At 42.4% G+C, this 25,624-nt stretch overlaps 3 protein-coding genes across 17 annotated transcripts in view; 2 read left to right on the top strand and 1 right to left on the bottom strand.

Annotated features, from left to right (window-relative positions):
• FLVCR2 (FLVCR heme transporter 2) overlaps positions 1 to 2,401 on the top strand; it is a 71,795-nt gene extending 69,394 nt beyond the window's left edge. For 4 of the 5 annotated variants that reach the window (XM_023184370.2, XM_023184399.3, XM_023184381.3 and 1 more), the window contains one exon: positions 645 to 2,401. In XM_023184370.2, the coding sequence (XP_023040138.1) occupies positions 645 to 716 (72 nt within the window). In that variant the 3' untranslated portion in view covers positions 717 to 2,401. The remainder of the gene's footprint in view (positions 1 to 644) is intronic. The other variant, XR_002724885.3, reaches the window with a different exon arrangement.
• Positions 2,402 to 5,099: 2,698 nt separating this feature from the next.
• On the bottom strand, positions 5,100 to 15,319 carry ERG28 (ergosterol biosynthesis 28 homolog). The gene is made up of 5 exons (XM_023184415.2): positions 14,901 to 15,319; positions 11,555 to 11,718; positions 9,096 to 9,186; positions 5,986 to 6,104; positions 5,100 to 5,851 (listed from the first exon to the last, which is right to left on the bottom strand). Exons 2-5 carry the CDS (start codon positions 11,685 to 11,687, stop codon positions 5,772 to 5,774), a joined length of 423 nt encoding a protein of 140 aa, XP_023040183.2. The 5' UTR covers positions 11,688 to 11,718; positions 14,901 to 15,319; the 3' UTR covers positions 5,100 to 5,771.
• Positions 15,320 to 15,326: 7 nt separating this feature from the next.
• Positions 15,327 to 25,624, top strand: part of TTLL5 (tubulin tyrosine ligase like 5) — a 301,096-nt gene continuing 290,798 nt past the window's right edge. For 10 of the 11 annotated variants that reach the window (XM_023184491.2, XM_023184480.2, XM_023184475.2 and 7 more), the window contains exons 1-3: positions 15,327 to 15,505; positions 17,173 to 17,343; positions 23,576 to 23,682. In XM_023184491.2, the coding sequence (XP_023040259.2) occupies positions 17,270 to 17,343; positions 23,576 to 23,682 (181 nt within the window). In that variant the 5' untranslated portion in view covers positions 15,327 to 15,505; positions 17,173 to 17,269. Of the gene's footprint in view, positions 15,700 to 17,172; positions 17,344 to 23,575; positions 23,683 to 25,624 lie in introns of all 11 variants that reach the window. The other variant, XM_023184434.2, reaches the window with a different exon arrangement.

Here is a 25,624-nt window from a genome sequence, read left to right as displayed (position 1 = left end):
CTACTCGAGAGGCTGAGGCAGGAGAACGGCATAAACCCGGGAGGCGGAGCTTACCGTGAGCTGAGATCCGGCCACTGCACTCCACCCTGGGTGACAGAGCAAGACTCCGTCTCAAAAAATAAATTAATTAATTAATTTTAAAAAAAAATTAAAAATTAAAAAAAATAATAAAATAAAATAAAAAAGTATTCGTCATCCTGGGGCTGCCTCCAAATGGGGGTTGTTGGAAATTCCCAGGGAATTGCAGACCTGGCACTTTGGACAGTGATTTGATGGTTAGTCGAGGTGAGTTTTCAGCTGTCAGAACGTGAAGGGAAAAGGGCTTTGCTTCTGTTTCAGTCCTGAGAGTGAGCCTGGAAGAGTGGCACTCAGAGCCGGATCATTTGTGGTGGCCCCGGCATCATAGAAAGCTTGCCCTTTTTCCCTCTGATGAGCTCATGATGTTGGGTGGTGTGTGTTTGTGGGGACGTTTATGGCAGGGGCTGGTTGCTTCTTTTCTTGTTCCCTTTCTTGGCTCTCTGGGATGCTGAGTGGCCCCTGGCTCTTGTATTCTCCACTGATTAGTCATGGCCAGGCAGCTGCTTCAGCCAGGGTGGAGTCCTGTGCCTTTACCCACAGGACTGCCTGTTTGTTTTGCTTTGTAGAAACTCCAGGAGGAGGAGGAGGAGAGCAACACCAGCAAAGTGCCCACTGCTGTGTCAGAGGATCATCTCTGAGAGGAAGGTGGTGACAACTCAGGGAACATGAACACCCCACCTTTTCCTTCAGCACGGCTCTCACTGCCAGCGCAAAGGGCTTCGCTAGAGACGTTTTTGGAGGGAACCAGCGGGACTATTTGTGGCTTGGATGGCCTATTCCTCCTAGAACCCACGTAAGAGCTTGGATGATTTAGTTGGAGAAAATTGCACCTATCACCAAATGTCCGTTTGATTCCCACCTCCACCCCCTTTTAGGTTATGGGAGTTGGTGTTGGGACAGAGTGATGGAGAATTATTGAGTCAATCCTAGCTTGGTCTCTCGCTTTCCCTCCTTTCCTCCATCCATCATGGACAATGCCTGCAAAATTTTCACAGGAAGAAAGCTTATTCAGGATATTAACTTCAACTTTCCAGTGTCCTAAGCCCAATTCTAAGAAGTGGCAAGCTGCTCTGCCGGGGTGATCTCCTGGGTCATTGGACTGACTGCTCAAGTTCTGCGGGAGAGGAAGCACCACTAGAACAACTCCATCGGAACAGCTCCACCAGGACTTGTGGCCCTAAATTTTCCTGGCCTAACGGGGTCTGTCTCCAAACCCTCTTTCCTAAGAGCTGAGCAAACCAAACATCAATAAACTTGACGAAAGACTTTGTTGTGGCCATGATGGAGATACCTACACGGGAGGGCTACCTACCTAGGTGTGATGGTGCTGGGGGCTACCTTCTGAGTATATTTGTGGAGGCCCATATTTGGGAACTCTGGCAGCTTGAGTTGGGAATGGGAAGGTTCTTTTTTACAGAAGTACTTCCCCAGGGATTTCTGTGTGTCACAGTCACCTCTGATGCCTTTATCTCGATGCTGCATTGGGAATCTCAGCCATTAGCCCAAGTGGTTGTTTTATTCCAAGGCAGGGTAATCCCAGCCAACTTACTCTAACCTTTGCTGAAAACTAATCTTGATTCATTCCACTCTGACAAATCCAAAGCTGCTTCTGAGAGATAAGAGGGAAGGGATAGAAGGAAAGGTGCCCTTTGAAATGGGAATTGAGTCTGTTAGAATTAAAAGCTCATCTCACGTCTGCTGGGGACAGTATTTGCACCACCAACCCCTCTCTTCACTTGCTTTGAGCAATAATCTTTATCAGATATTCTAAACTTAAAGGGATTCCCTTTAAACCAACTCAAGCTGACCTTTCTTATCTAGCCTGCTGTTTGGCTGTACTCATGGGCTTTCATAATATCTCCTAAAAATGAGATTTTGGTAATTTCTCCTATGCATTGGGCAACTGCCATCGTGACCACTGTGCTGTCTTGCTCCATCCACTGCCCTGGCCTCAGCGTATCAGGGCAGCCTGTGCTGGCTGCAGTACTGTGGTGCTTGGGCCACTGCCTGAGAGAAGCTGTGTGTGTGTGTGTGTGTGTGTGTGTGTGTGTGTGTGTGTGTGTGTTTGTACAGATTCGAGCAATGGATGCAAGGAACGTGCTGTATGTAATAGAATAAAGAAGTTCATGCTTTTGGCAGTAGTAAGTCAGTGTGGAAGAGAGGTGAGGGTGTGCTTCACTTTTTGATAAAGATGTTTACTCATCAACCCTTCAAAAGGTATTAACACAATGTTTACCAAACCTATTGCTTTATTTGAAAACCATAATTTGTGTTTTCTGTTTGTAAGATCAGACGTTTCGAGGCAATAAAAACGTCTCAGAAAGTGGTCTGCCTTATCATTTGGTGGGGCAGAGATGGCTCTTAGAAGTCCCTCAAGACTGTGACATATTCCTGAGGTCCCTGTCTCAGGTATGGGGAAGGGCTGGGCTGGGGTGGGGGAGTGTGAGGCTAGAGGAGCAGCAACTGTGGCCTTCCACAGGAGCATCTCACTGTTGCTAGATCTTACCATCTGGGAGGGATATTTTTTAAAGACAAGGCTGTAAAGGTTACTGTTTGCCTACATGGAGGGGCTGCAACTCAACATCCAGCACATGACCCTGACCTCTTTCCACGCTGTGTACACGCTGGAATGTGAGTGACTGCGGATGAGAGAGTCCACTGTTGTTCCTGGCTCTGCCTCAAAGGGTGGTTGAAATGTTTGTTCTCTGATTACTTCAGCTATGCACCAGCTTGCTGTGGCTGGGGCCCACGGTTCAGTCCCAGCAGCTGCGGTCCTGCATTACCATTTTTCTTCCTAACTGTCCAACTTCCTGTTACTCATCCCTCCCCAGTTGTAATCCCCTTGTGCATGTTACTTGAATACGCTGCTACTATCTGTATGCTGTGCCTTTTTTCCCTAGAGAGTTCTACTGGGCTTATGGCATTCTAGCACCGTATCTATTAGCAATTCTTAGCTGAGGAACAATATTACGATTCTATTTTAAATGATCTAGGAAGGGACCCAAGCCTGGGCTGTTAAGAAATCTAATATCCATAGTGTCTGCTAAATACTCTAACTATACATCTCTTTAGATCCTTTGGGACCCTGCCTTTACTAATCTGGAATCACTTTTTTTTTTTTTTGAGGTGTCTCGTTCTGTTGCCAGGCTGGAGCGCAATGGTGTGATCTTGGCTCACTGCAACCTCCGCCTCCCTGGTTCGAGCGATTCTCCTGTCTCAGCCTCCCCAGTAGCTGGGACTACAGGCATGTGCCACCATACCCAGCTAATTTTTATATTTTTAGTAGAGACAGGTTTCACCATGTTGGCCAGGATGGTCTCGATCTCTTGACCTCGTGATCTGCCTGCCTCAGCCTCCCAAAGTGCTGGGATTACAGGTGTGAGCCACCATGCCCGGCCAGGGAATCACATTTCTATGATGCATGCTCAGAGGACCTAAATCATCCAATGTTTTCATTCACCCTTTCATAAGAGGTCTTCATGTGGATCTGCGTTCAAACGTTAACTGTCATCACTGCTTTTCTTACTGCCTCCTAACAATATAGCTGGCAAGTAAAGAAAAGATAGTTCTTACTATGGAGATGTTTTTCTAGACACAGTGTTCTGGGCATATGAGATCTGGAATTTCTGCAACCAACTTTGGTACCATTAAAGAGGTTAGCCTGAGGATGCCAGCAGATAGGTAGTGCTGAAAGAATCGTGAAGAAATGGAGCTAGTCTTGATCAAACCCTTCCTGAAGCTGATAATCTTATAATTTTTCAGTTATATGAGCCAGTTATCTTTATTGTTTAAGCTAGTTTAAGGTAGGTTTTGTCCTTTCACCTAAAGAGCCTTAACTGATAAGAGAATTCCCAATGTATTTAAGTGTAAACATCAAGCTTCTTATCACACACTTACAAGCCCCCTGCCTCCCTTTCTGACCTTTTCTTTCACTTCCTAACTCTTCACCATGCTGTGATTACGTAGATCTTACTCCTTGAAAAATACTATTTCTATCTTCCAGTTGCTGCTCCCTCTGCTCTAACAGCCTGCTCCATATCTTAAGACAATTGACTCCTGGGCATTCAAGTCTCAGCTCAAATCCCACCTCTTAGCCTGGGCAACATAGTGAGACCCCATCTCTTCCCACCCCCAAAAATATTAGCTGGGTGTGGTGGTGCACACTTGTAGTCCCAGCTACTTGGGAAGCTGAGGCAGGAGGATCACTTGAGTCCAGGAAGTTGAGCTGCAGTGAGGTGTGACTGTGCCACTGCACTCCAGCCTGGGTGACAGAGTGAAACCCTGTCTCTAAAAAACAAAAAAATCCCATCTCCCCAGGGAGGACTTTCTAATGATAATTTATGTTCCCCAATGCCCACCCCACATTCCTTCTTGACCAAAATACCTTGTGTTTTTCAGAGTTCTTATCACTATTTGAAGTTCTTTATTCATGTATTGGCTTGTTGATTCTGTTACCTTGACTACAATGTAAGACCCACAGGGCAGGGGCATTGCTTGTGTCGTTCATTTCTCTTTCCCAAATGTCTGGCATGGAGAAGTACTCAACAAATATTTGCTGAAATAGCAATGGCCTTTTGGATACATGCACTGTGTATGAGGGTCCAGCTGGGGGAGGCCCTCTGGGTAGGTATAAGAGCAACTGTCCATTCCAGTGCATTCGCCTCGGGGTTTAGTTGTCTTCTTCCCATGTCATGCAGTTGTTTCATCTACGCTGCCTAGTTCTATTTTTTTGTCTCTGCTCTCTCAAGAATCTGTTTCTTCTTTAGGAGGAAACAAGAAAGGGCACTTAGTGTTTAGTTGTGAACGCAGAATCTTGGAGGTGCGAAAAAAGATTTGACTTCAAGAATACAAGAGGAATGAGCAAATGACAATAAGGAGCTGGAGGCAGCCAGGCTGACCTGTGTCTTGAGCTGTCCTACTCACTATGGTGTATTCAATCAGGCATAAAGCTGTGATTCTCCTAGGGCTCAGAGAAGGCAGCCGTGCTCTTGTCTTAGCAGAGGTCAAAGTACAAGGACTGATCAGAGCAGAGGGTTTTTCTATTTATTACAAAAGTTGTTACACAAATACAGCTGACCAGAAGGTCTAAAAACAGCCCAGACTCTTCCAACCCTCATGCATCTGTAGACAGAGGGAGAGCCATGGTCTTGCTCACACACAGGGGAGCCCTTCTTAGAAGAACTGCCTGTCCCTTGGAAGGTTCAGAGTCTTGGGTCCAGCAGCAGAGAGGAGCCCAACCTGCGTGGACAACCCCTTGAGGCAGCCCTTGGTCACAGCTGCTCTGGGTGGGCAGCGGGTTTAAGTTTCATAGTTCACATGTTCCCACCACACAAGTCAAATCAAGGCATGAAAATAAAAGGGAAAAAGGGGAAGGCTGGAAACAGGAATCCTGGAAAGAGGTTGCAGGTGGGGGAAGGAGACACAGTGGGTTTCCGAGGAGCTGTCAATTTCTTGACTTGGATGGAGTTATATAGTATTCACTTTAAAATTATTCTTTAAATTGTACATACATGTTATATACTTTTCTGTATGCGTATCTTTAAATTTTAAAAATTAAAAATAAAAAAGAGGCTAAAAGTGAATAAAGGGGCTGATGATGGAACAGAAAAGAAGAAATTAAAGACGAGAGACGATGAAGGAAGAAGACGGCCAAGGCGGAAGACGATAAAGTCTCGGAGGTGGTAATGCTGGCCTCAGTTTCTCTTCTTCTGTCTGGATACTGGTTCTACTTCTAGGTACTGGAGCCCGACTAGCATACCCAGGATGGAGAAACCTTAAATACAGAGGAAAGATTAGTGACTGACACAAATACAGCACCTTTTTTCCCTCTCTCCTGTGTCCACCCTCTGTACTAGCTCTCGAGCTGGGACAGTTCCTATAGGAGGTCTAGGGTGGTTGGATGCTTACTTGCCACCATCAGAGGGGCCAGGACGCCAATTGTGGGAGCTGCAGTTCCATAGACAAACAACTCAGAGAGGAAATGCCCCAGGGCGAGAAGGAAGGTCCAGAGTGTGATGTGATAGAGCCTACAAGGAAGCAGACAGAAATGGGAACCAAAGTTACTATTTGTTCAGAACAGAGGAAAATTATCAGACTTGATACATACAAATAAGAACCCAGGATGTGATTCAGGCTTAAAAGAAAGGACACTTGTTCCTGAGGAAGACCTGGTTATTTGATCACACCAATATTCTCATCTAGGGCAAAACTGAAGGTTTCAACTGCTAAACTGAGAGGAGAATGGTTCGGGCACCCAGAATGAATGTCCAAGTCTCAGCAAAGTGGTGAACTCAGCTATAGTAAAGCAGAGCCTGAATTATGACAATCCCAGGCAGTGTAGACAACTTTGGATCCAGCATGCTTACATATTCTATTTATCCAAATTGGTTGACTCTGCAGTCTAATCCCATCTGGCAGGCATCTGGCCACGCACTTGTTGGTGTTTATGTGATGGATGCCACAGAATGAATGGCTTCATGAGGAGTAAGGAGCAAGGACACCTCTGGGGCTTTTAGATGCTCTTGAAATATACGTTGGTTACTTTGTGTTTTAGCCTAGAAAAGCAGTCACATTGAGGACATGGTGACAACCTCATGGGAAGAGAACTTGTTTTTCAGCTTTGACTATAAGGTAGAGAAGAGTCAGGCTACTAGGTGACTGACCACTTTGTTTGCTGACATCTTTTTTTCAGGTATAAAATGTTTTTAAATTATGAAATACTTCACACATACAAAAAATTTACCGAACACTGTAATGAACATCAATGCAACCAACACCCAGCTCCCTCAGATCTTAACCTCTTGAGACTTTGTTTCAGAGACTCTTTTCTAAGAAATACAAACTTACAGAGTAGAGTTAAAGCATCCTGTGTATCCTTATCCTGCTCTGAGCCTGTTCTCCCTCACCCCCACAAGTAACTGGTATCTTACATTTGATTTGTATCTCTCCTGTGCATGTCTGTATACTTTTTTTTTTTTTTGAGGCAGACTCTTGCTCTGTCTCTCAGGCTGGAGTGCAGTGGCACAATCTCGGCTCACTGCAACCTCCGCCTCTTGGGTTCAAGCAATTCTCCTGCCTCAGCCTCCCAGAGTAGTTGGGACTACAGGTGCATGCCACCACGCCCAGCTAATTTTTGTATTTTTAGTAGAGATGGGGTTTTGCCATGTTGGCCAGGCTGGTCTCAAACTCCCGGCCTCAAGTGATTGATCTGCCTGCCTTGGCCTCCCAAAGTCCTGGGATTACAGGTGGGAGCTACCGTGCCTGGCCCATTTGGAAACAAGTATGTATGTGTGTTGACTTTCAGTCTCCAGTTAGGGAGGGAATAGGATCAGAATGCACATCAGAAGTGAATGGATCAAAGTCCTAGGCTAGAAAGGGCTGGAAACAGAAGTCAGCATTTGCAGCTGTCCTGTGTGGGCAGAGGGGAAAGTAAATGGTAACTGAGATAAAGGTAAGTCTGGGTTAGGCCAGGCACGGTGGCTCAAGCCTGTAATCCCAGCACTTTGGGAGGCCGAGGTAGGCAGATCACGAGGTCAGGAGTTCGAGATCAGCCTGACCAACATGGGGAGACCCTGTCTCTACTAAAAATACAAAAATTATCTGGGCGTGGAGGTGCGTGCCTGTAATCCCAGCTACTAGGGAGCCTGAGGCAGAAGAATGGCTTAAACTCAGGAGGTGGAGGCTGCAAGGAACTGAGATTATACCACTGCACTCCGGCTTGGCTGACAGAGCAAGACTCTGTCTCAAAAAAAAAAAAAAAAAGATAAGTCTGGGTTGTCTTTGCTCACTTCAAAAGCACAACAAGCAAAAGAGATATCCCTTATACTCATCAGCAATCCTTCTTCATGGTACAGGTCTTTAAAATGATTATTCAACCCTCCCTTCCTCTTAGTCACCCTGAGAGGTAGAACAGGTATCTATTCTCATTTTATGGATGAAGTGGCCAAGGTGCAAGCAAGGTGAATAATGGACTTGCTACTGCAAAGCTAGTTACCAACAAAACTGGGGCCAGAACTAAACACACTGCTTCCAAAAGTATGTGTCAATCTAGGACAAGTCAACTATAGTTTCAAGTTTGGGGAAAAAAAAAAAATAAGGTTGAAGAGATCAAAGGGCTAATAGCCCTGCTTCAAATCTCACTTAAGTCAGTCTTTCTTTAAACTAATTGGATCTCTAATATTTAGATGTGCAAAATCAGGAATTAAAATCATGACCTCCAGGGCTGCTAAGAAGAGACTTAATCAAGATCATGTAGATAAAAGCTTGGCACAGTAAGAGGAGGTCAATAAATATTACCGCCTCCTCTTTTCCCCAGATGCCAAGAGCCTGGATAAGACAGAAAAACATCTTAATGTGAAGCTGGCATTCTGACAGCCTCCCTTGGTGACCTGAACAAACTGTTTTCACCTAGATTGTGATGATGACTCTTGCTGGGAAGAAAGCTTGAGCCCCCTCCAGTGGCCAGAGCCGGTTACGGCTTCTGATTGCCTGCAATTGTTCCACCGTGGTCTGTTTGAGTAACCAAGACAGGTAGAATTCAGGAGCCCCAGCTTCTCTTTCACCCTCACCTGCTGACGCTGCATACACATACAACGGTTTACTTGTGGGTTCCTCTTTTTTCATGGATCGTGATTTCTGTTCATTCCTGCTTCTTAAGGAGGAATGTGAGAAAGGTAAGTGTGGGTGGCTACTCTAAAAAGAGCACACCACTCTACTTCTTCAGTAGAAGAAAGGCTGATTCTTTCATAAAGAAGTGGAGGGGCACGATGCAGGCCACTGGATAATGGCCTGCCAGTTTGCTATGTCAGTTCCAGAGAATTTTCAGACTTTAATGAAGACCTGTTAGGTCTATTATGTTTTCTAGGCTTGGAGGGAATGTAATCTATGAGTATTTTGTTATCCACATGTTAAGCTAATGCATTAAAATGATTAACAGTTCCCATTACTCAAAGTAACAGGTATGCCTCACATCTGATTTCCAACAAAAGGATGCTAAAGCTCTTCCTTCCCTTACATACATCTTGTTGTGAATGTCAATGGCACAGAGGCAGCGAATCACCGATGACAGCAGCGTCCAGATCCCAAAGGTCCGAGCTTGGAGGCCATTCACTGTGTAGCAGAAAAAAGCAAGAGTGTTGAGAAGCGGAGGTCTGGGGTTCCTTCCAAACTCCTCCTATTTCACTGGTGGTTCATGGGAGGTAGGGAGCTGGACCTGACCTCTCTGTGGCTGGCAGGATGGAGGTCCTGGTGGCAACATGGGAACTAGAAGGAATTCCAGAATGAGAACTTCTCAGATTCTCTTCGAACGTCTATAGTTGGAAGGCAAGTTCCAAGAGTGAAAACCCACAAAGAGCCCAGTTAGGCAAATAACTCCTAGATATAGTAATTTACCCCTTCTGTCCTGGAAGCCAAGACAGTCTGGATCAGGACAGGTTTTGGGGAATGTTGTAGAGACTGATCTGGAAATACAAGATGCCCAGGAGGCCAGTAGACTTTCAAGGCTGATCCGGGAGAGAACTCAGAGATACCAGGGACCAATTTAGATGCCCACATATCATCTTTAACATATGTGAGTGCTTGGGTCTCTTCCTGCATCCAGATCTATGCTGTTGGATGAAACAATACCAGGCTGGTTTCCTGTATGCATGGCAGTGGGACAAAGCACTGTTTCTTTGTTGCTTGCTGGGGGCACCCTGCTCTTGGTAGCTTTGTTCTGACATTGCTGTATTAAGTATCTTGCCCTGAAAGGATGGGTCATGTTCCACCATAACAGTGGTTCTTGACTCTGGACATTTATTACAGTCAACTGAGGCAGTTTTATAAAATTACAAGGCCTGGGTACCAGACCAACTATACGTATTCTCTGGAGGAGGGTCCCAGGCATAAGTATTTTCTAGAAACTCCCTGCTTGGGTGATTTCAATGCAAAACCATTGAGCTAAGGCATCCAGTGGCTGGGGGATGCCAAAACAGTGGAAGATACTTCCTTTGCTGGTCTACTGCCTGCTGAATGAGATAACTTTTAAGGGACAAAATTGACAACTGAAAGGTCTACTAATGTTTACTTGGGCTTTAAGGAGTTTTCCAGCCTTTGGAAAACCAGACAGCTCTCCCAAATTCAGAATACTGAAGACCATTAGATGGTAGCGAGAAAAAATTCCGTATGCCAACCAAATATCTAGCATTCGCCCTGGATAGCTGCCTTCTTTATAAACCAATTTGATAGCTTTTCTTATGAGAAGACTGAGGACTTTTCTCTAGTTAAGAGTACTCAACCAGCCCTAACCCGATTAGGTATGAGGTGAAATTCTGTGGGACACTTTAGAGCACTGCCACGTTCAGAAGAGTACCATGAAGGCCCCTAGATCACAAGGGAGATGGCGGCTTCAACTTCTGTGCTGGCTGAACACACACACATACACACATACACACACACACACACATACACACAAAGTTCTGCTCAGCTATATGCCCTTAAGTCACATGACCTCTGGACTTCTTTGCCTCAACTTTAAACTCAAAGGGCTAGACCAGATGACCTCTAAAAATCTGTGAATCTATATAGGGTTCCATGACCACCTGAGGGCAGCATTTGAAGGCGAAAAGATGGAATTATTCTGCTCACTTTCCCAGGTTCTTTACTCTCATTATATTTGAGCTTTGCTTAAAATGAGCCTTAGCCTACTTAATTTCATTTTATACTCAGACACTGCAGAAAAACGAGCTAGGTCAGAGCCTGAATCTGGGTTAGCTATAAATGTGACACAGAATTGTCATCTGCTGTGAAACGGTGCTGCAGCTTAAACTACCCCACACACCAGCGTGATGAAGTGCAAGCTGAAACGGACAAACACTCTCAGCAGAGAGGCTCAGGAAGCCAGGAAAGGCTGCCATGGGCCTTCTTAAGTTTCATTTTGGGAGACCAACTGGAAGGGATTTTAAATATTTTCTCAGGGACTATGTCATGGGAAGACCTTGAATTAATAACTCTCCATCTGTAACATGGAATATGAGTCATGTAAGCCCTAACCTGATTCTGAAGAGGGCTTTGAGATCTATGTAAAGCTTCTTTATGGCTTTCTAGTGAGGCATCACAGAGTCACCAAGTAAGTCTATTTCCTCACTTGCCCTTATAATGTTGTTGTTTTTTTTTCTAAATACACGAATTGCCCAGGGTAGTGTAAAATGAATGAAAAGTATTCAGAGAAGCTTGGGGGGAAAAGGGTCAAGTGCTCACTACAAAGTCTATTACTCCAGTGGCTGCCAAAGGCTAGCTAAGGCAGCATCACAATTATCTGGGAAGTTTTTTAGCAACTGGATTCCTGAGCTCCACCCAGGTTCAATAAATAGGTTTGGTGAGGGAAATGGGTACCTGTGTTTGTTAAAGTTTGCTAGGTTATTCTGATGTACAGCCTGGTTTGGGAACCACAGCATAAGGCCAGTCCTACAAAGGATGCAGAAATTCTTTGATTTCTTACCAAGGTTTGGCTTGCCAGTGTACAGCTTTTCATAGAGAAAGGTGTGGTCTCGGAAGCTCTGCAGCGTGTTCCCCATGGCTATGATGGACACCATAACCAGCCAACTTCTTAACACATTCAGGAAACGGCTCATGACTCCCCTCAAATGTGGGAGGGCTTTTTGCCTTGGAAACAAAGGCAGAGGACATGAAACGATGAGGGCCAGTCTATGTTAACCATAAGCAGGAAGGGAGGAAGAATGAAGCAGGCCAAAAAAAGATATTTAGTCACACTAATAGTGGTGAATGAACAGTATACTTTGCAATAAGTGGCACAGTACTTGTCTTTGTCTAAGCAATTTCTCCAAAATATTACCCTAAATCAGAGCTCCTTTTTCTGGGTTGGAATCAGTCCTCTATCTTTACTTCTATAGCTTCACGTTTCCATGCCATTCCTTTGTAATGCAAGTAGCTCAAAGGTGATTATAACTATACTCACAGACACCTGCCAGGCTATTGATGACAGATTCTTCCAAGCCTATGGAACTTGATACATTTGAGTGGGACTTACGGTGTGAGGTCACTATTTACAGCCCTAGGTTTTCTGGACTCTGGTTCTCAGGTATACCATGCTCCATAAACTAGAAGAACAATCTAAAAGTTAAAAATAAACTGCTGTGTGTCAACTCAAAATAAAATCCTAAGCCCACCACGGACTGAACAGAGGCCCTCTTGGCCTAGGGGACCCCAGAAAAATCCTAAAACTGAGCCCCTGGCCATGACGAGATGGGAGGTCTGACATGCCCTGTTATATCCCTTCCTTTTTCAGGTTTAGAGACAGCAACTTACCAGCATTAAAGTTAAAATAGAGATCATAAGAATGACAGAACAGATTCGTTGTGCAATAAGGTACCAAATTATAAACAGGACCTAAGGCCATGCCAGGCAAGGGTTAAGTCACACACTCCCACATTTAAAGAATAAAACTTATATTCTGCCACAAGGTTTTTTTTTCTCCAGCAGCTAGACAAACACTGGCTTGAGATAAGCAATATTAAAACAATTATAGCTCATCTAGCTCACAGAGGCTGACTACATGACCCCTATTCCACCAGCTATAACTACACCTTTGATTGGACAAGAGACTGATTTCAGTAACTTTCTCCAGATAAGACCACCAACCGTGGACTGCTCCTGGCCAGTATAGCAAGATCACACACTTGAGTGTTTTGGTGTCCTGAAAAGACTTTTTGATGCATAGAGCCTAGGTGTGATAGACTTAAATGTTAGGTCTCTACTCCAAAGTGAACAGGGGTCATATGTGGTTACACATGATTGTTCAATATGCACGTGTCAGGACCACCTTCAGGAATATTCATAGTTCCTCCTGTAAGCTGTTGAACATGTATGTTTAGCCAACATGTTCAGCATAAAGCTCTACCCCAAACCCATCTCCTTCAAAGCACCTGTCTCTGATCTTAGTGGGAGGCACTCTTCCTTGTTGGGTGGCTGTAACCCTTTGCAAGAGATAAAACCTCTTTTCTTTTTCCAAATTTATAAATTGTGCGTGTTTAAGTTAACATGTGACTTTAGGACTAGTAAGAAAATTATATAGTGAAGGAAACAGCAATCTTGGTGTTGGGCTGCAAGATAATAACAGGTTTCAGTCATTGAGCACTTACACCATGAACTGTGCCAAGTACCTAACACATATTACCATTTAATCTTCACAGTGAGGTAGGCAGGCACTATTAATATTTGCATCTTACAGAGGAGGGCTGGAACGGAGAGGTTAAACAAGTTTCTTAAGGTCACACAGCAAAGTCGGCAGAGTTGAGATAAGAATCATAGTCTGTTGGACTGCTGCAGTGCTACCTCACTGTTTGAGACTATTTTAATGAAGTTCCCATTTTTTGATAAAGAAAAGCATACCATATCCTCTTCCGTCTTCAAGTTGTATAGAAAATACAATTAGATTACATAGTTTTTATTTTTAATTTATTATTATTATTATTATTTTGAGACAGGGTCTTGCTCTGTCACACAGGCTGGAGTGCAGTGGCATGGTCATGGCTCATTGCAGCCTCGAAATCAAAGGCTTAAGTGATTTTCTCACCTCAACCTCTCCACTTGGGCTCAAGTGATCCACTCACCTTGGCCTTGCCTCCCAAAGTGCTGGGATTACAGGTGTGAGCTACAGCACCCAGTCTTTTTTTTTTTTTTTTTTAAGGCTTAGATCAACTCCTGTTGAGTAGTAATTTCAGTTACTCTGATTTAAATAAAACCAAAATAGATAAATAATCTAATAATGGAATGACTTTTTCCCATCCTCATTATTATTTTCTCAGTCCATGGTTTATCTGTTGTCAGGTTAACCTCTTGGGCCTGAAGTGGTAATAAACTAACAGGTTTTCTTTGTCACTTTGGCAATATAAATTTCGGTATTGTTCTATGCTACCCAGTGAGATAGATATTACAGTCAGCAATGGTCCAAGGCAGTGTGAAACACCACCCCCCCCAAAAAAAAAGCAATAAAGAGATCTAGAGAAGAAAGGGTGAATTGATGAGCCCTTCAGGGAAAGCTGATCACAAAGGTGGTCTCTGTCCAAGACTGAGGGTCTACTGGATATCATAGGCCATTATCACTTGGGCCAAGATCCACCTATCCTCTTTATTTTCTCACCCTCTCTCAAGAGGAGACTCCTCCGGGGTTTAGAAAAGCTGCACCTCTCCACTTTTCTGCACAAGTACGCCTTCCATTTCACAGAAGCTCTTAGAAATCCCAACAGATAGCTGACGAGGACAGAACCTGAGTACTTCTGAATTGCTCTGCCAATTTCTCAACCTAATTTCCCTAAAGCTTTAGGGCCTCCTAGAGTGTATATAACATCTATTTCCAAATTTTGTCCTGGCCCTGGCCCAGCCCAGCCCAGCATAGGTGTGCTGTTAAAACTTAATCAGGAGAGAGGGATTCTTATCTTGGCCCTACCACTCAGTAGCTGTGTGACCCTGGGCAAGTCATTTACACTTTTCAGTCTCGGTTTCCTCATCTGCAAAATGGAGATAGAAATATCAACCCGAAGGGTTATTGTAAGAATCATATGAGAAAAAGTGAAGGCTCTTTGTACAGTGCTAGGCTTATAGTGGCTGTTCATTCGCTCATCCATTCCTTCTTTCCTTGAATTCACCAGCCTTCTCCATCTTCCTAGCTCCCCCTTGTCATCGCCTCTCGAACCCTTTTCCCCCTAAAAGGTTGCCTTCCAGGTATCTTCCTTCCATCTCACCTCTATTTTTCCAGATTCTCCGATCCTCTCAATCAGAAGCAACACAGACACTTACATCCCTCTTCTCCCCCATATTCTCCTTACCTGGCGACCGGACCCCCAGCACAGCAGTGGCAGCAGCAGCCGCCGCAAACAAGCTCCCCCAGAACAGCTCCAGCCCGGAGTCCACCTGAGCCATTTGCCCCCACCCCCTCCCTCAGCCCTGCTCCAGGATTGGGTCGTTTCCTTTAGTCCTCTCTCTGATTGGCTGTCCCGGTTTTGCCCGAGCAGGAGATGGGGAGTGAACCCCTTTACTGCCAATCAGCGGTTGCCGCTGCCTAAACCTCTCCCCAGGTACGCCGCTCACGCCGTAAACCCTCCTGTTGGACCTAGCGGAACTCCGGGTTTGGATCAACCTCTTAGGGGCGGAGAAAAAAACAGCGGAAAAAAAAAAAAAATAAGACTCTTTCTGCTGAGGGCAGGGCTCTGCGCCCGCGCTGCGCGGCGGTGACGACATTCGCCCGCGTCCGCAGCTGAGCGTTATCAGCGCCTGCGCAGTGGCTCCCAGCGGGCGGTTGCTTGTTGGTTGTTGTAGTAACCGGGGAAGCGCCGTCGGCGGCTGCCCTGAGGCTTGCTGGGGAAGGAATAGGGAGGTAGGCGCAGACCGTGGTCCACGCCTACTCGCCCCGAACCATGGGAAGATGAGACAGGTAAACGCCTGCTCCAGCGCGCATCCCTACCCTAGGGAGGAGCGTTCCCGGGTCCAGGCTGGAGCTGGCCGCCGCACTTCCAGCTCAGAGCCCGGGAGTAGCTGTTGGCTTCCGGGCGCGCCGCGTTGATTCGCGGCAGCGGGGTCGTCCTGTCCTTTCCGGGGGGAACATCTGCGGACCTCCGTGGAATTGGGGTGAGCTGGGTTTGGGGCTGAGAAGCAGATTCCTTTAGGGCGAGGAGTGTCCTTAGGCTAGTGTCTTTAATCTTCCGATCGACCTGTTTCTCCCCGCTGTGCAGGCAGCCTAGGAAAAGTTGGCATCCCTTCCCGTTTAGAGGTTTTGTTTAAACTTAAAGGACTTCCCAACATTTTGGGAAAGATTAAGAAATCCCCTTGAGAATCCCCTGAAGAAAGCCATTGAAGTCGTTAGACATTGCCCATTGCGCCGAAGATCATTATCGGGGTCGTTTTTTTTTTTGTTGTTTTTTGTCTGATTTACAGTCTCATCGCATTTATGAATGTATGGAAAAGCTAAGAAGGATTGACAGCAAGTAATTATCGCTGAGTAATGGGATTATGGTCATTTAAACATATTCCTTTTCTTTATTTGTAGTTCCTATTTCTTCTTCTGACACACACAACGAACATGTACTTTTTTACTTCGGAAAAAATATTTTAAGTTAGAAATGCAGTGTTGGAAATTTCCCAATTTTATTGTCTATTTGAGAGTCATATCAAAGTTTGTGATTTTTAGTAAGGAAGAATAATTTTTAAGAGTGGAAGGGCATTCTCCCCTCCCCCCCAACTATTTATATGGACCTTTGATTCAAGAGAATATATTCATCTTTCGGTTCATTGTTGAATTTATTTTACGGGAAACATGATGGCATCTTGTCAGAGTGCTTGTCATAGAGCCTAAATAAATATTTTCAAGGTGTTTTTTTTTTTTTTTTTTTTTTTTTTGTGAGACGGAGTTTTCGCTCTTGTTGCCCAGGCTGGAAGTGCAATGGCGCGATCTTGGCTCACTGCAACTTCCGCCTCCCGGGTTCAAGCGATTCTCCTACCTAAGCCTCCTGAGTATCTGGGATTACAGGAATGAGCCAACACACCCGGCTAATTTTTTGTATTTTTTTTCTTTTTTTTTTTTTTTTAGTAAAGATGGGGTTTCTCCATGTTGGTCAGGCCGATCTCGAACTCCCAACCTCAGGTGATCCACCTGCCTTGGCCTCCCAAAGTGCTGGGATTACAGGTGTGAGCCACCCTGCCCGACCTGCAAGGGTCTTAAACCTTGAGTTTTTATTTATTTATTTTTAACCCAGGCCAGGTTTGTCTAGCAAGGAATATATGTTTTAGGGAATCAGTCACCTGCCTCAGACTGCCCTGAAAGTGAAGAGTCTATCCTTTTGGTGCATATTCGATTTAGTAAATAATGAGAAACTCAAACTTAGTAACAGCTCTTCAAATATATAGAGCACAGATAGTATGTTTGAAAAAAATCTTGATTTTTGTGGCATATCAAGGCACTGTTTTGGAAGATAAACTTACAGAGGTTGAGCACTATTGAGGAATATAGTCATTCTCATTACTTAGATTACCAGCAATAACCAATAAATAGACAACTGCATTGTGTTTCAGGTCAGTTGATCTGATCAAGTTGATTTCTTGCAGGAATTTGTGCCATCCAAATTAGGCTTGATCCAGTGAATCTGCTAGGAAAGGTCTCTGAGGCCCCCGTCTGCTGACTGCATGACAAACCCTAAAGGAAATGCCAGTCGTGATGGCCCGGGACCTGGAGGAAACAGCATCATCCTCAGAGGATGAGGAGGTCATAAGTCAAGAGTAAGTAATAGCAAGCCTGCTTTTGACCTGTGCTTTATACTCTTTAATTATATACTCTTATATACTCTTCTCTTTTACCTATATACTCTTTTTTCTAGTGTCATTCCTTGGGGATTATCTAACTTCGGTTTTAGCTTCTATCCATAATGTCATTTAAGGTCTTGTTATTCAGTCCCAATCAGCTATGAGAAATGAGATAAGGCTCTCTTTCTGGGCTCGTAAACGAACATCAGCTCTAAATGTTGTGAAATGCAGGTAGTAGCTCTTGGTGAATGAACTCTTGCTCAGAGCTCTCAACATAGAAGATTTTGAAATGTTTCAGTTTTGAAGAAAAGCATGTCCAAACTCTGTGACACTAGTTACGTTTGCTAATTTTCTCGAAAGCCTTTACAATGATAAAATGGTGGTAATATAGAGAGGTCAGGTAACTTACCATAGTAACTCTGAGACAGGATGTTAGAGTTCTATGGCCTGTGCTGCGTCAATTGAACCACATTGCTTTCCTGAGTTCTTTTAGTTAAGAGTGCAGTTTCATGATTACTGGATCATCACAATAAGAATGAATGATAATAGCCAGGCGTGTTGGCTTATGCCTATAATTCCAGCACTTTGGGTAGCCTAAGTGAGTGGATCACCTGAGGTCAGGAGTTCAAGACCATCCTGGCCAACATGGTGAAACCCCATCTCTACTAAAAAAACAAAAATTAGCTGGGTGTGGTGGTGGGTGTCTGTAATCTCAGCTACTTGGGAGGCTGAGGCAGGAGAATGGCTTGAACCCAGGAGGTGGAGGTTGCAGTGAGCTGAGATTGTACCACTGCATTCCAGCCCAGCTGACAAGAGCGAACCTCCATCTCAAAAAAAAAAAAAAAGAAAGAATGATAATGATAAATATAGCTACTACAGATGATGATAAAGGCTTTATCTTATCTATATCTTATATATTTTTAAATCTGAAGATGTTATTATTTACACTTTTTTAAACTCAGGAAATTTTTTTCACTTTTTTTCCACTTTTTTTAATCAGGAAATTTCCTCAGTGATGCATCGAGTGTAAATGATGCATTGAGATTTGGGCTTAGCTTTTCTGGATTTTGATCACTTTGCTCTTTTGCCTCCTTTAATTATTACTTGACACAGAGTAAAGAGAGAATCTGGTTTAAAGGTAAAATTCATTTCTAAGATTCTCCCTGAGTCCTTTTGGATATATGTGTACTGTGTAACCTGAAAAATAGAGATAATATCTCCCAGACTATTGTGTAGGGGTCTAGTTAGACTCAAATAGAATAATGTATGTGAAATTACTTTGTAAGTGCCATACAAATATAAGGCATCATTCTTATTAGTTTTAATATTGAATTTATGGTGGGCTTCTTAGAAGATTACTTGTTTTTGTAATTTGAAGAAAATTGTTGAAGCATTAAGAAAGCTTTGAGGAAACATTTCTTATCAGTGTTAGGTCATAGAAACGAATAGAGATTTGAAAGTATATTTGGGTCATTCTTGTTCAGGATAATTAAAGGGATAATTCCCTCTGGTTACTTTGTCTTTTTCTGACTTTGCTTTCAGTGTGCTGCCTCTTACCCATTTTGTAAAACTTTTAACTTCTGCTGCAAGTATCAGTCTTTCCCCTTTTTAAAAGTTGCTCTTTTACTCCAGTACTGTCTCTCTTATTAGTGGGCTTACAGATTGGGCCTGACAAATGTTAGATTGAACTATATGAAACTGCCATTTTGGTAGGTCAGAAACAGTCAAATACTGACGATTGCAGGTAGTTTGACCTAATATTATGGTAGGTACTTAGTAAATTCTTGCTGACTGAATAACAAAATGAAGGAATAAATGAAGGCTTTATACTTTACGTTACCTTAGATCAGAGTTGTTAACTTTTTTATGACATGGATTCCTTACCAGAACAATATTTTTAAGACTTAAAATAAAATACATATCATTACAAAGAGTACTAATTACATTCAAATGCAGTTACTAAAACACATTTGTAACATAGTAATATGTGCTGTTTTACTAATACATTAAATAAGATCATTTAAAATCTGGGAAAGTTAAATTTTGTTTTCTAAAGACAACAACATGAAGTCTGTTTTTGTTTAGTTTGTGTAAGATCAGTACAATTGATTAACAATTGTGGATGGGGGGTACTGGGAAGCAGCATAGATGTCTGGGCCACCAGTATGAGGTGTCATCATTTAGTGACTGAATGATTATTAGGAGGAGAGGTGCCCAGTTGTTGTCCAGCCTCATCATGCTAGCATTTAGATAGAAAGACCATGATCATATGTGATCCAGGTGTGAGTCTTAAACTACTATAACTTAGAAGTAGTGACAAATGTAATATTTTGAGATATCTACAACACCTGTAATAAGGTATAAAAATACCTGTAATTGGCCAGGCGTAATCCCAGCACTTTGGGAGGCCGAGGTGGGCAGATCACTTGTAGTCAGGAGTTCAAGACCAGCCTAGCCAATATGGTGAAACCCCGTCTCTACTAAAATACAAAAATTAGCTGGTGTGGTTGTTAGCGGCTGTAATCCCAGCTACCTGGGAGGCTGAGGCAGGATAATCGCTTGAACCTGGGAGGCAGAGGTTGCAGTGAGCCGAGATCGCGCCACTGTGCTCCAGCCTGGATGACAGATTGAGATTCCGTCTCAAACAAAACAAAACAAAAAAACCCCTGTAATTTTAGATGACGTCAAAGGCACAGATAATGCTAATATTACCATGGTTCATTGCCTATATTCATAATTAAGAAATACTGAATTTCTAGTAAAAGTTAGTGAAAATAAAGGTACAATTTTCCCCCTTCTCCCATCCAAATTTATGGACCACTTCTTCCTTTCAGACTCCTACTGTTGATTTTTAACAGTTAATCTTGTTTCATCAGCTTATGTCTTGTCTATCAGACACTTATTTTTTACATTAGGAAGCTTAAATCAATCTTGTTCACACCTGAAGCAGTAGGCTTACATTTTAAAAGTTGATTTAGAAGTTTGAAGGCCGTAGATCATCTCAAGATGTTGACTTGATCCAAAGATGTATATCCATGGACATCTGTTAGATCTGCTCAGATCCTTAGGCTGTGTGAAAATACAAATTCCTTGCAATCCTGGACTTCAGGAATAGAAACTGTCCAGGCAGTCCTTGTTTTGCATGGTATTATTTCAAATAGAAAATGTAAAGAGGCTATTTTTCTATATTTTGCTTGGGGATCCCAAATACAACTCTGTATATAGATATAGAAACTTTCATATAAGAACGTGATGGAAGATTTCTTTGGTCACTGAAAAAATGTCAACTTTAATTGCTATTGTAAAAGGCAGTTAAAAATATCATTAACAATCAGCTATAAAGTGGGTGCTATAGGAGTTCAGAGAAGGAGGTATTGTAATGGGCTGAAGGAGCTGGGGAAGGCTGCCTGAAGGTGCTGAGACTTCAGGTAGGCCTTGGAGAGTGGGCTTAGATAAGCAGAAGTGGGGAAGGCATTTCTAATAGGGGTAATGGTATGAAGACAGCCTGGAAGCAAGAATGCAAAAGCTGCTCACAGCTCCATCTTTGAGTTATGTAGGCTGGGTCCCAGGAGTGAATGATGTCTATTTCTCATGAAATTATTCCCAGAAAACCAAAATGTTTTTAGGCTTTCAATAAAGTGAATCATAAAACTGATCTGCTTTGGTGATTATTCAAATCCTGTGTTTTTCATGCCTAAGAAAGTGGATATTAATATATACCAGTTTCTGATGTGAATGAAAATGTGAAGTCCCAATTTTCAGTTTCCTAATCATTCTGAATTTTTTTCTTTTAGTGCCACTTGGTGGGAATATGTTTTTCATGACAATTTCACATATTCCTTTAGTTTTTTTTTTTTTTTTTTTTTTTTTTTTTTTTAGGTAACTTTACTGTTTACTCTCTCTTTTATCTTTCTATAGGTTGGAAATGAAAAGATTTCTCTGTTAGAGACCTGGCTTTCTACAGATAGTACAGTTAGGGCCTGGGCTCTTCTCAGCTGTGTACCTGTTAATTGTGTTCCCCTTGTCAGGCATTTTTAAATTGGAACAGCAATCCATTGTTTGTAAATGCTAAGGCATAGTGGTGCCAGTTGGTAGCTAGTGCTAGATTGACAGAGGACTTTGGATAGTTTCCAGAGTTCCTGTCTGAGACTTTGTAGTTTAGGCTGCCTGTTTTTTTTCTCTACTTGCTGATTTAGAAATGTAGTGGAAAAATGAAGGTTGAAAGAGATCATAGGAATCGCCTGGCTTCATGCCCACATTTTACAGGTGTTAACGATGAAGAAGCAAGCAAGCTACGAAAAAATCCTTCTTGCTAAAAAAGGTACCCTATCAACACCGTTTCTCACAAGTGGGTACTGTCACCAAGTCAAAGAACAAGAATAATAAGCATCCACATGCCATTTCTAGAAAACAGGGAATGAACTAGGTATGCTGTTCTTTGCTTTCTTCACTAGAAAGCAGTTGGCAGCTTGTCCCAAGTCTAAAGACTGCCTCACTCCTAAGATTGGGCACCTGACAGACTGTGCGTTCAGAGTGTGAATCTTTTTATCTTTTTTTTTTTTTTTAAATTGAGATGGAGTCTTGCTCTGTTGGCAGGTTGGAGTGCAGTGGCGCAATCTTGGCTCACTGCAACCTCCACCTCTCGGGTTCAACTGATTCTCCTGCCTCAGCCTCCTTAGTAACTGGGACTACAGTCACATGCCACCACACCCAGCTAATTTTTATATTTTTAGTAGAGACGGGGTTTCACCATGTTGGCCAGGATGGTCTCGATCTCTTGACCTCGTGATCTGCCTGCCTCGGCCTCCCAAAGTGCTGGGATTACAGGCGTGAGCCACCGTGCCCAGCCCAAGTGTGGATCTTTTTAAAGTTGGATTGGGAGGGGCTGACTTGGCCCTGAGATTTGTGGTATGACCTTTGTTAAGGGATGTGGTTATGTGAGTTTTTAAGAGTCGAGTGAATCTTGGCCAACTGGATTGTATTGCATTTAGGGAATTGATCAGTTTAAGTTCCCAAATAATTGAATTCAAGGTATCCAATATATAGAACTTTGCTGAAATGCGATTAGGGAAGCAGATAGTAGAAAGAATACAGATGTTGGGTTCAAATACCTCGTCCCTTACTTAACCAGCTGTATGACCTTAGGCAGGTTACTTAACCTTTCTGAGACAGTTTTTCTTTAGTTCATAGTATGGGCAAGGGGATTAAGTGACATATGAAGCTCTTAGTTTAAATCCTGGCACATAGTAGGTACTCAGTTCATTTAATTTTATTTCTCTTCCTATCTCCCTGCCCAAATGAGGGTGAAGATTTTCCTAATCTGTGAATAAATATTCATCAGCCTAAAATTAAGCTGAGATTTCCTGAGGATAGGGAAAAAGAATAAAGTCAGAGGTCTTTTTCTCCCCTGTGGTTTTATACTGGAGGAAAATATATGTTGTTCCATTTAGCATGGGTTTCCTTTAAAATACGTGATTTTAATTGGGATACTGTATTCAGAGGTCCTAGTTCAGAATCTTAGGATGCATCATTAAATTAGCTTGAAAATGGACTATGGCATGTAAAAGGAGTATGTAAATTATTGTGAACTCATCAGTCAGGATTCTTGATGTGTGCAAAGGATTACAACATAATCCAAATGGTCGTAAGTAATAAAGAGAGTATGTTCACTCATTCAGGCATATCTTGATTCTGAAACTCCCACTTTAACGCCCAGGATCTCTTCAGTCAACCTCCTGCTGACTTCCTCATTCACCAACAGCTACAAGCTCTTCCCTCAAGGTCACAAAATGGTTGTTGATGTTCCAGACTTCTCATTCTCATCCTATACCATCAAGAAGAAGACAGGCTATCATCTGTAGCCATTACAGAAGAGAAAGAAACCATTGCTTTTTCAGAGTCTCAGAACATGTCTCCTTAAACTCATGGGCTCCAATTGGTTTATGTGCCTATCTCTGAACCACTAACTATACTGAATGATGAAATATCTTGATTGGCTGAAACCAATCAAGGCCCATCCCTGGACCAGAAATAGAGTTAATTTTAAACACACAGCTAAGAATGGGAGATGTGATTTCCCACAGGATATTTGGGATTTGTATTCCAGAAGGAAGGGGAAACTTGCTAAGCAACAAACCATAGTAATCTGCATCAGCAGTTAGTTCGGATTTTGAGCTGTAAATTAATGAAGGCTTTGTTGTCGTTATAGGGATCATCCATGCATCATGTGGACTGGAGGCTGTAGGAGAATTCCAGTTTTGGTATTCCATGCCGACGCTATTCTTACAAAGGACAACAATATTAGAGTAATTGGAGGTGGGTATAACCTCTCCCACAGAGGACGGAGCTGTGGGCATGGCCCAGACATCCTTGTCTTAAAGAAGTTGATATGACATATATATAGGGAAAGGGCCTTGGCCATGAGAAAAATCAATTGAGTTGTTATACTTCAAATATTATAATTTCTTAAATTGTTTTCTGCTTATGTTTTTCCTCTGATTTTTTTTTTCCTGGAATAATGTGTGCATGTGTTTATTTTTTTTATTGTGGTAAAATATGCATAACAAAATTTACCATTTTAACCATTTTAGAGTGTACAAGTCCTTGTTTTTTAGTACATTCACAATGTTGTGCAGCCATCACCACTGTCTAGTTCCAGAACATTTTCGTCATCCCCAAAGTACAGCGGATACCCATTAAGCAGGTATCCCCAGCCCCCATACCACCAGTCCCTGGCAACCACTCATCTATTTTCTGTTTTTATAGATTCGCATATTCTAGATGTTTTATATAAATGGAGTCATGTGATATATGGCCTTTTTTGGTGGGCTTCTTTTCACTTAGCATAATGTTTTCGAGATTCATCCATGTTGGAGTATATATCAGTCCTTCATTCCTTCTTATAGCTGAATAACATTCCGTTGTATATGCTAATGAATGCATTCCAATGATAAACCACATTTTGTTTATCCAGTCATCAGTTGATGTACATTTTTTTGTTTCCACCTTTTTAAAAAATTTTATTTTTAAAATTTATTTACTTTTTAGATACAGGGTCTCACTGTGTTGCCTATGTTGGTCTCAAACTCCTGGCCTTAAGCAATCCTGCCTTGGTTACATGCATGAGCCACTGTGCCTGGCCTGTTTCCACTTTTTGTCTGTTGTGACTTGTGCTGCTATGAGTGTTCATGGAAAAGTTGTCTGGACACCTATCTTCATTCTTTGGGGTATACCCAGGAATGGAATTGCTAGGTCATATGGTAATTCTTTGTTTAACTTACTCCATGTCAAACTGTTTTCCATAGCAGCTGCACCATTTTAATTCCCATCAACAATATATAGGGGTTCCAGTTTCTCCACATCCTCACTAACATTTGTTATTTTCTGTTTCTTAGATTATAGCCATACCGGTGAATGTGATGTGGTATCTGGCTGTGGTTTTGATTTGCATTTCCTTAATGAGTAATGACATTGAATATCTTTTTATGTACTTTTTGGCCATTTCTGTATTTTCTTTGGAGAAAGGCCTATTCAAGTCCTTTGTACATTTTAAAAATTGGATTGTCTTTATTGTTGTTGAATTATAAGAGTTTTGTATGTTATGGATGTTAGACAACATATATATTTTACAAATATTCTTACTCTGTGAATTGTCTTTCACTCTCTTGTTAAAGTTCTTTCATGAGCAAAAGTTTTTTGTTTTGATGATACCCATTTTCTTTTGTTGCTTATATTCTTTGTGTCATATCTAAGAAACCATTGCCTAACCCAAGGTCATGATCCCTGTGCTTTTTTCTAAGAGTTTTTTAGTTTAAGCTCTTATATTTAGGGCTAAATAGTCTTTGATCCATTTTGAGTTAATTTTTTAATGTAGAGTTAGGTAAGGGTTCACCTTCATTCATTTGCATTTGGATATCCAGTTGTCTCAGCACAATTAGTTGAAGAGACTGTTCTTTTCCCCACTGAATGGTCTTGGCACTATTGTTGAAAGTCAGTAGACCACAGAGGTATGGGTTTACTTATAAACTCTTAATATTTCATTGAACTATACATTTATCCTTATGCTAGCAACACACTCTTTTGATTACCATACCTTTGTATTAAGTTTTGAAATTGAGATTGTAAGTCCTCTAATATAGTTCTTTTTCAAGATCTCTGGCCATTCAGGGTCCCTTGCAATTCCATATGAATGTTAGAATCAGCTTCTCCATTTCTTCAAAAATGGCTGTTGGAATGTTGATAGGGAGTGCATTGAATC

Source organism: Piliocolobus tephrosceles, chromosome 6, assembly GCF_002776525.5.
Source record: "Piliocolobus tephrosceles isolate RC106 chromosome 6, ASM277652v3, whole genome shotgun sequence".
NCBI classification, from domain to species: domain Eukaryota; kingdom Metazoa; phylum Chordata; class Mammalia; order Primates; family Cercopithecidae; genus Piliocolobus; species Piliocolobus tephrosceles.
This window is presented reverse-complemented; position numbering and strand designations above follow the sequence as displayed.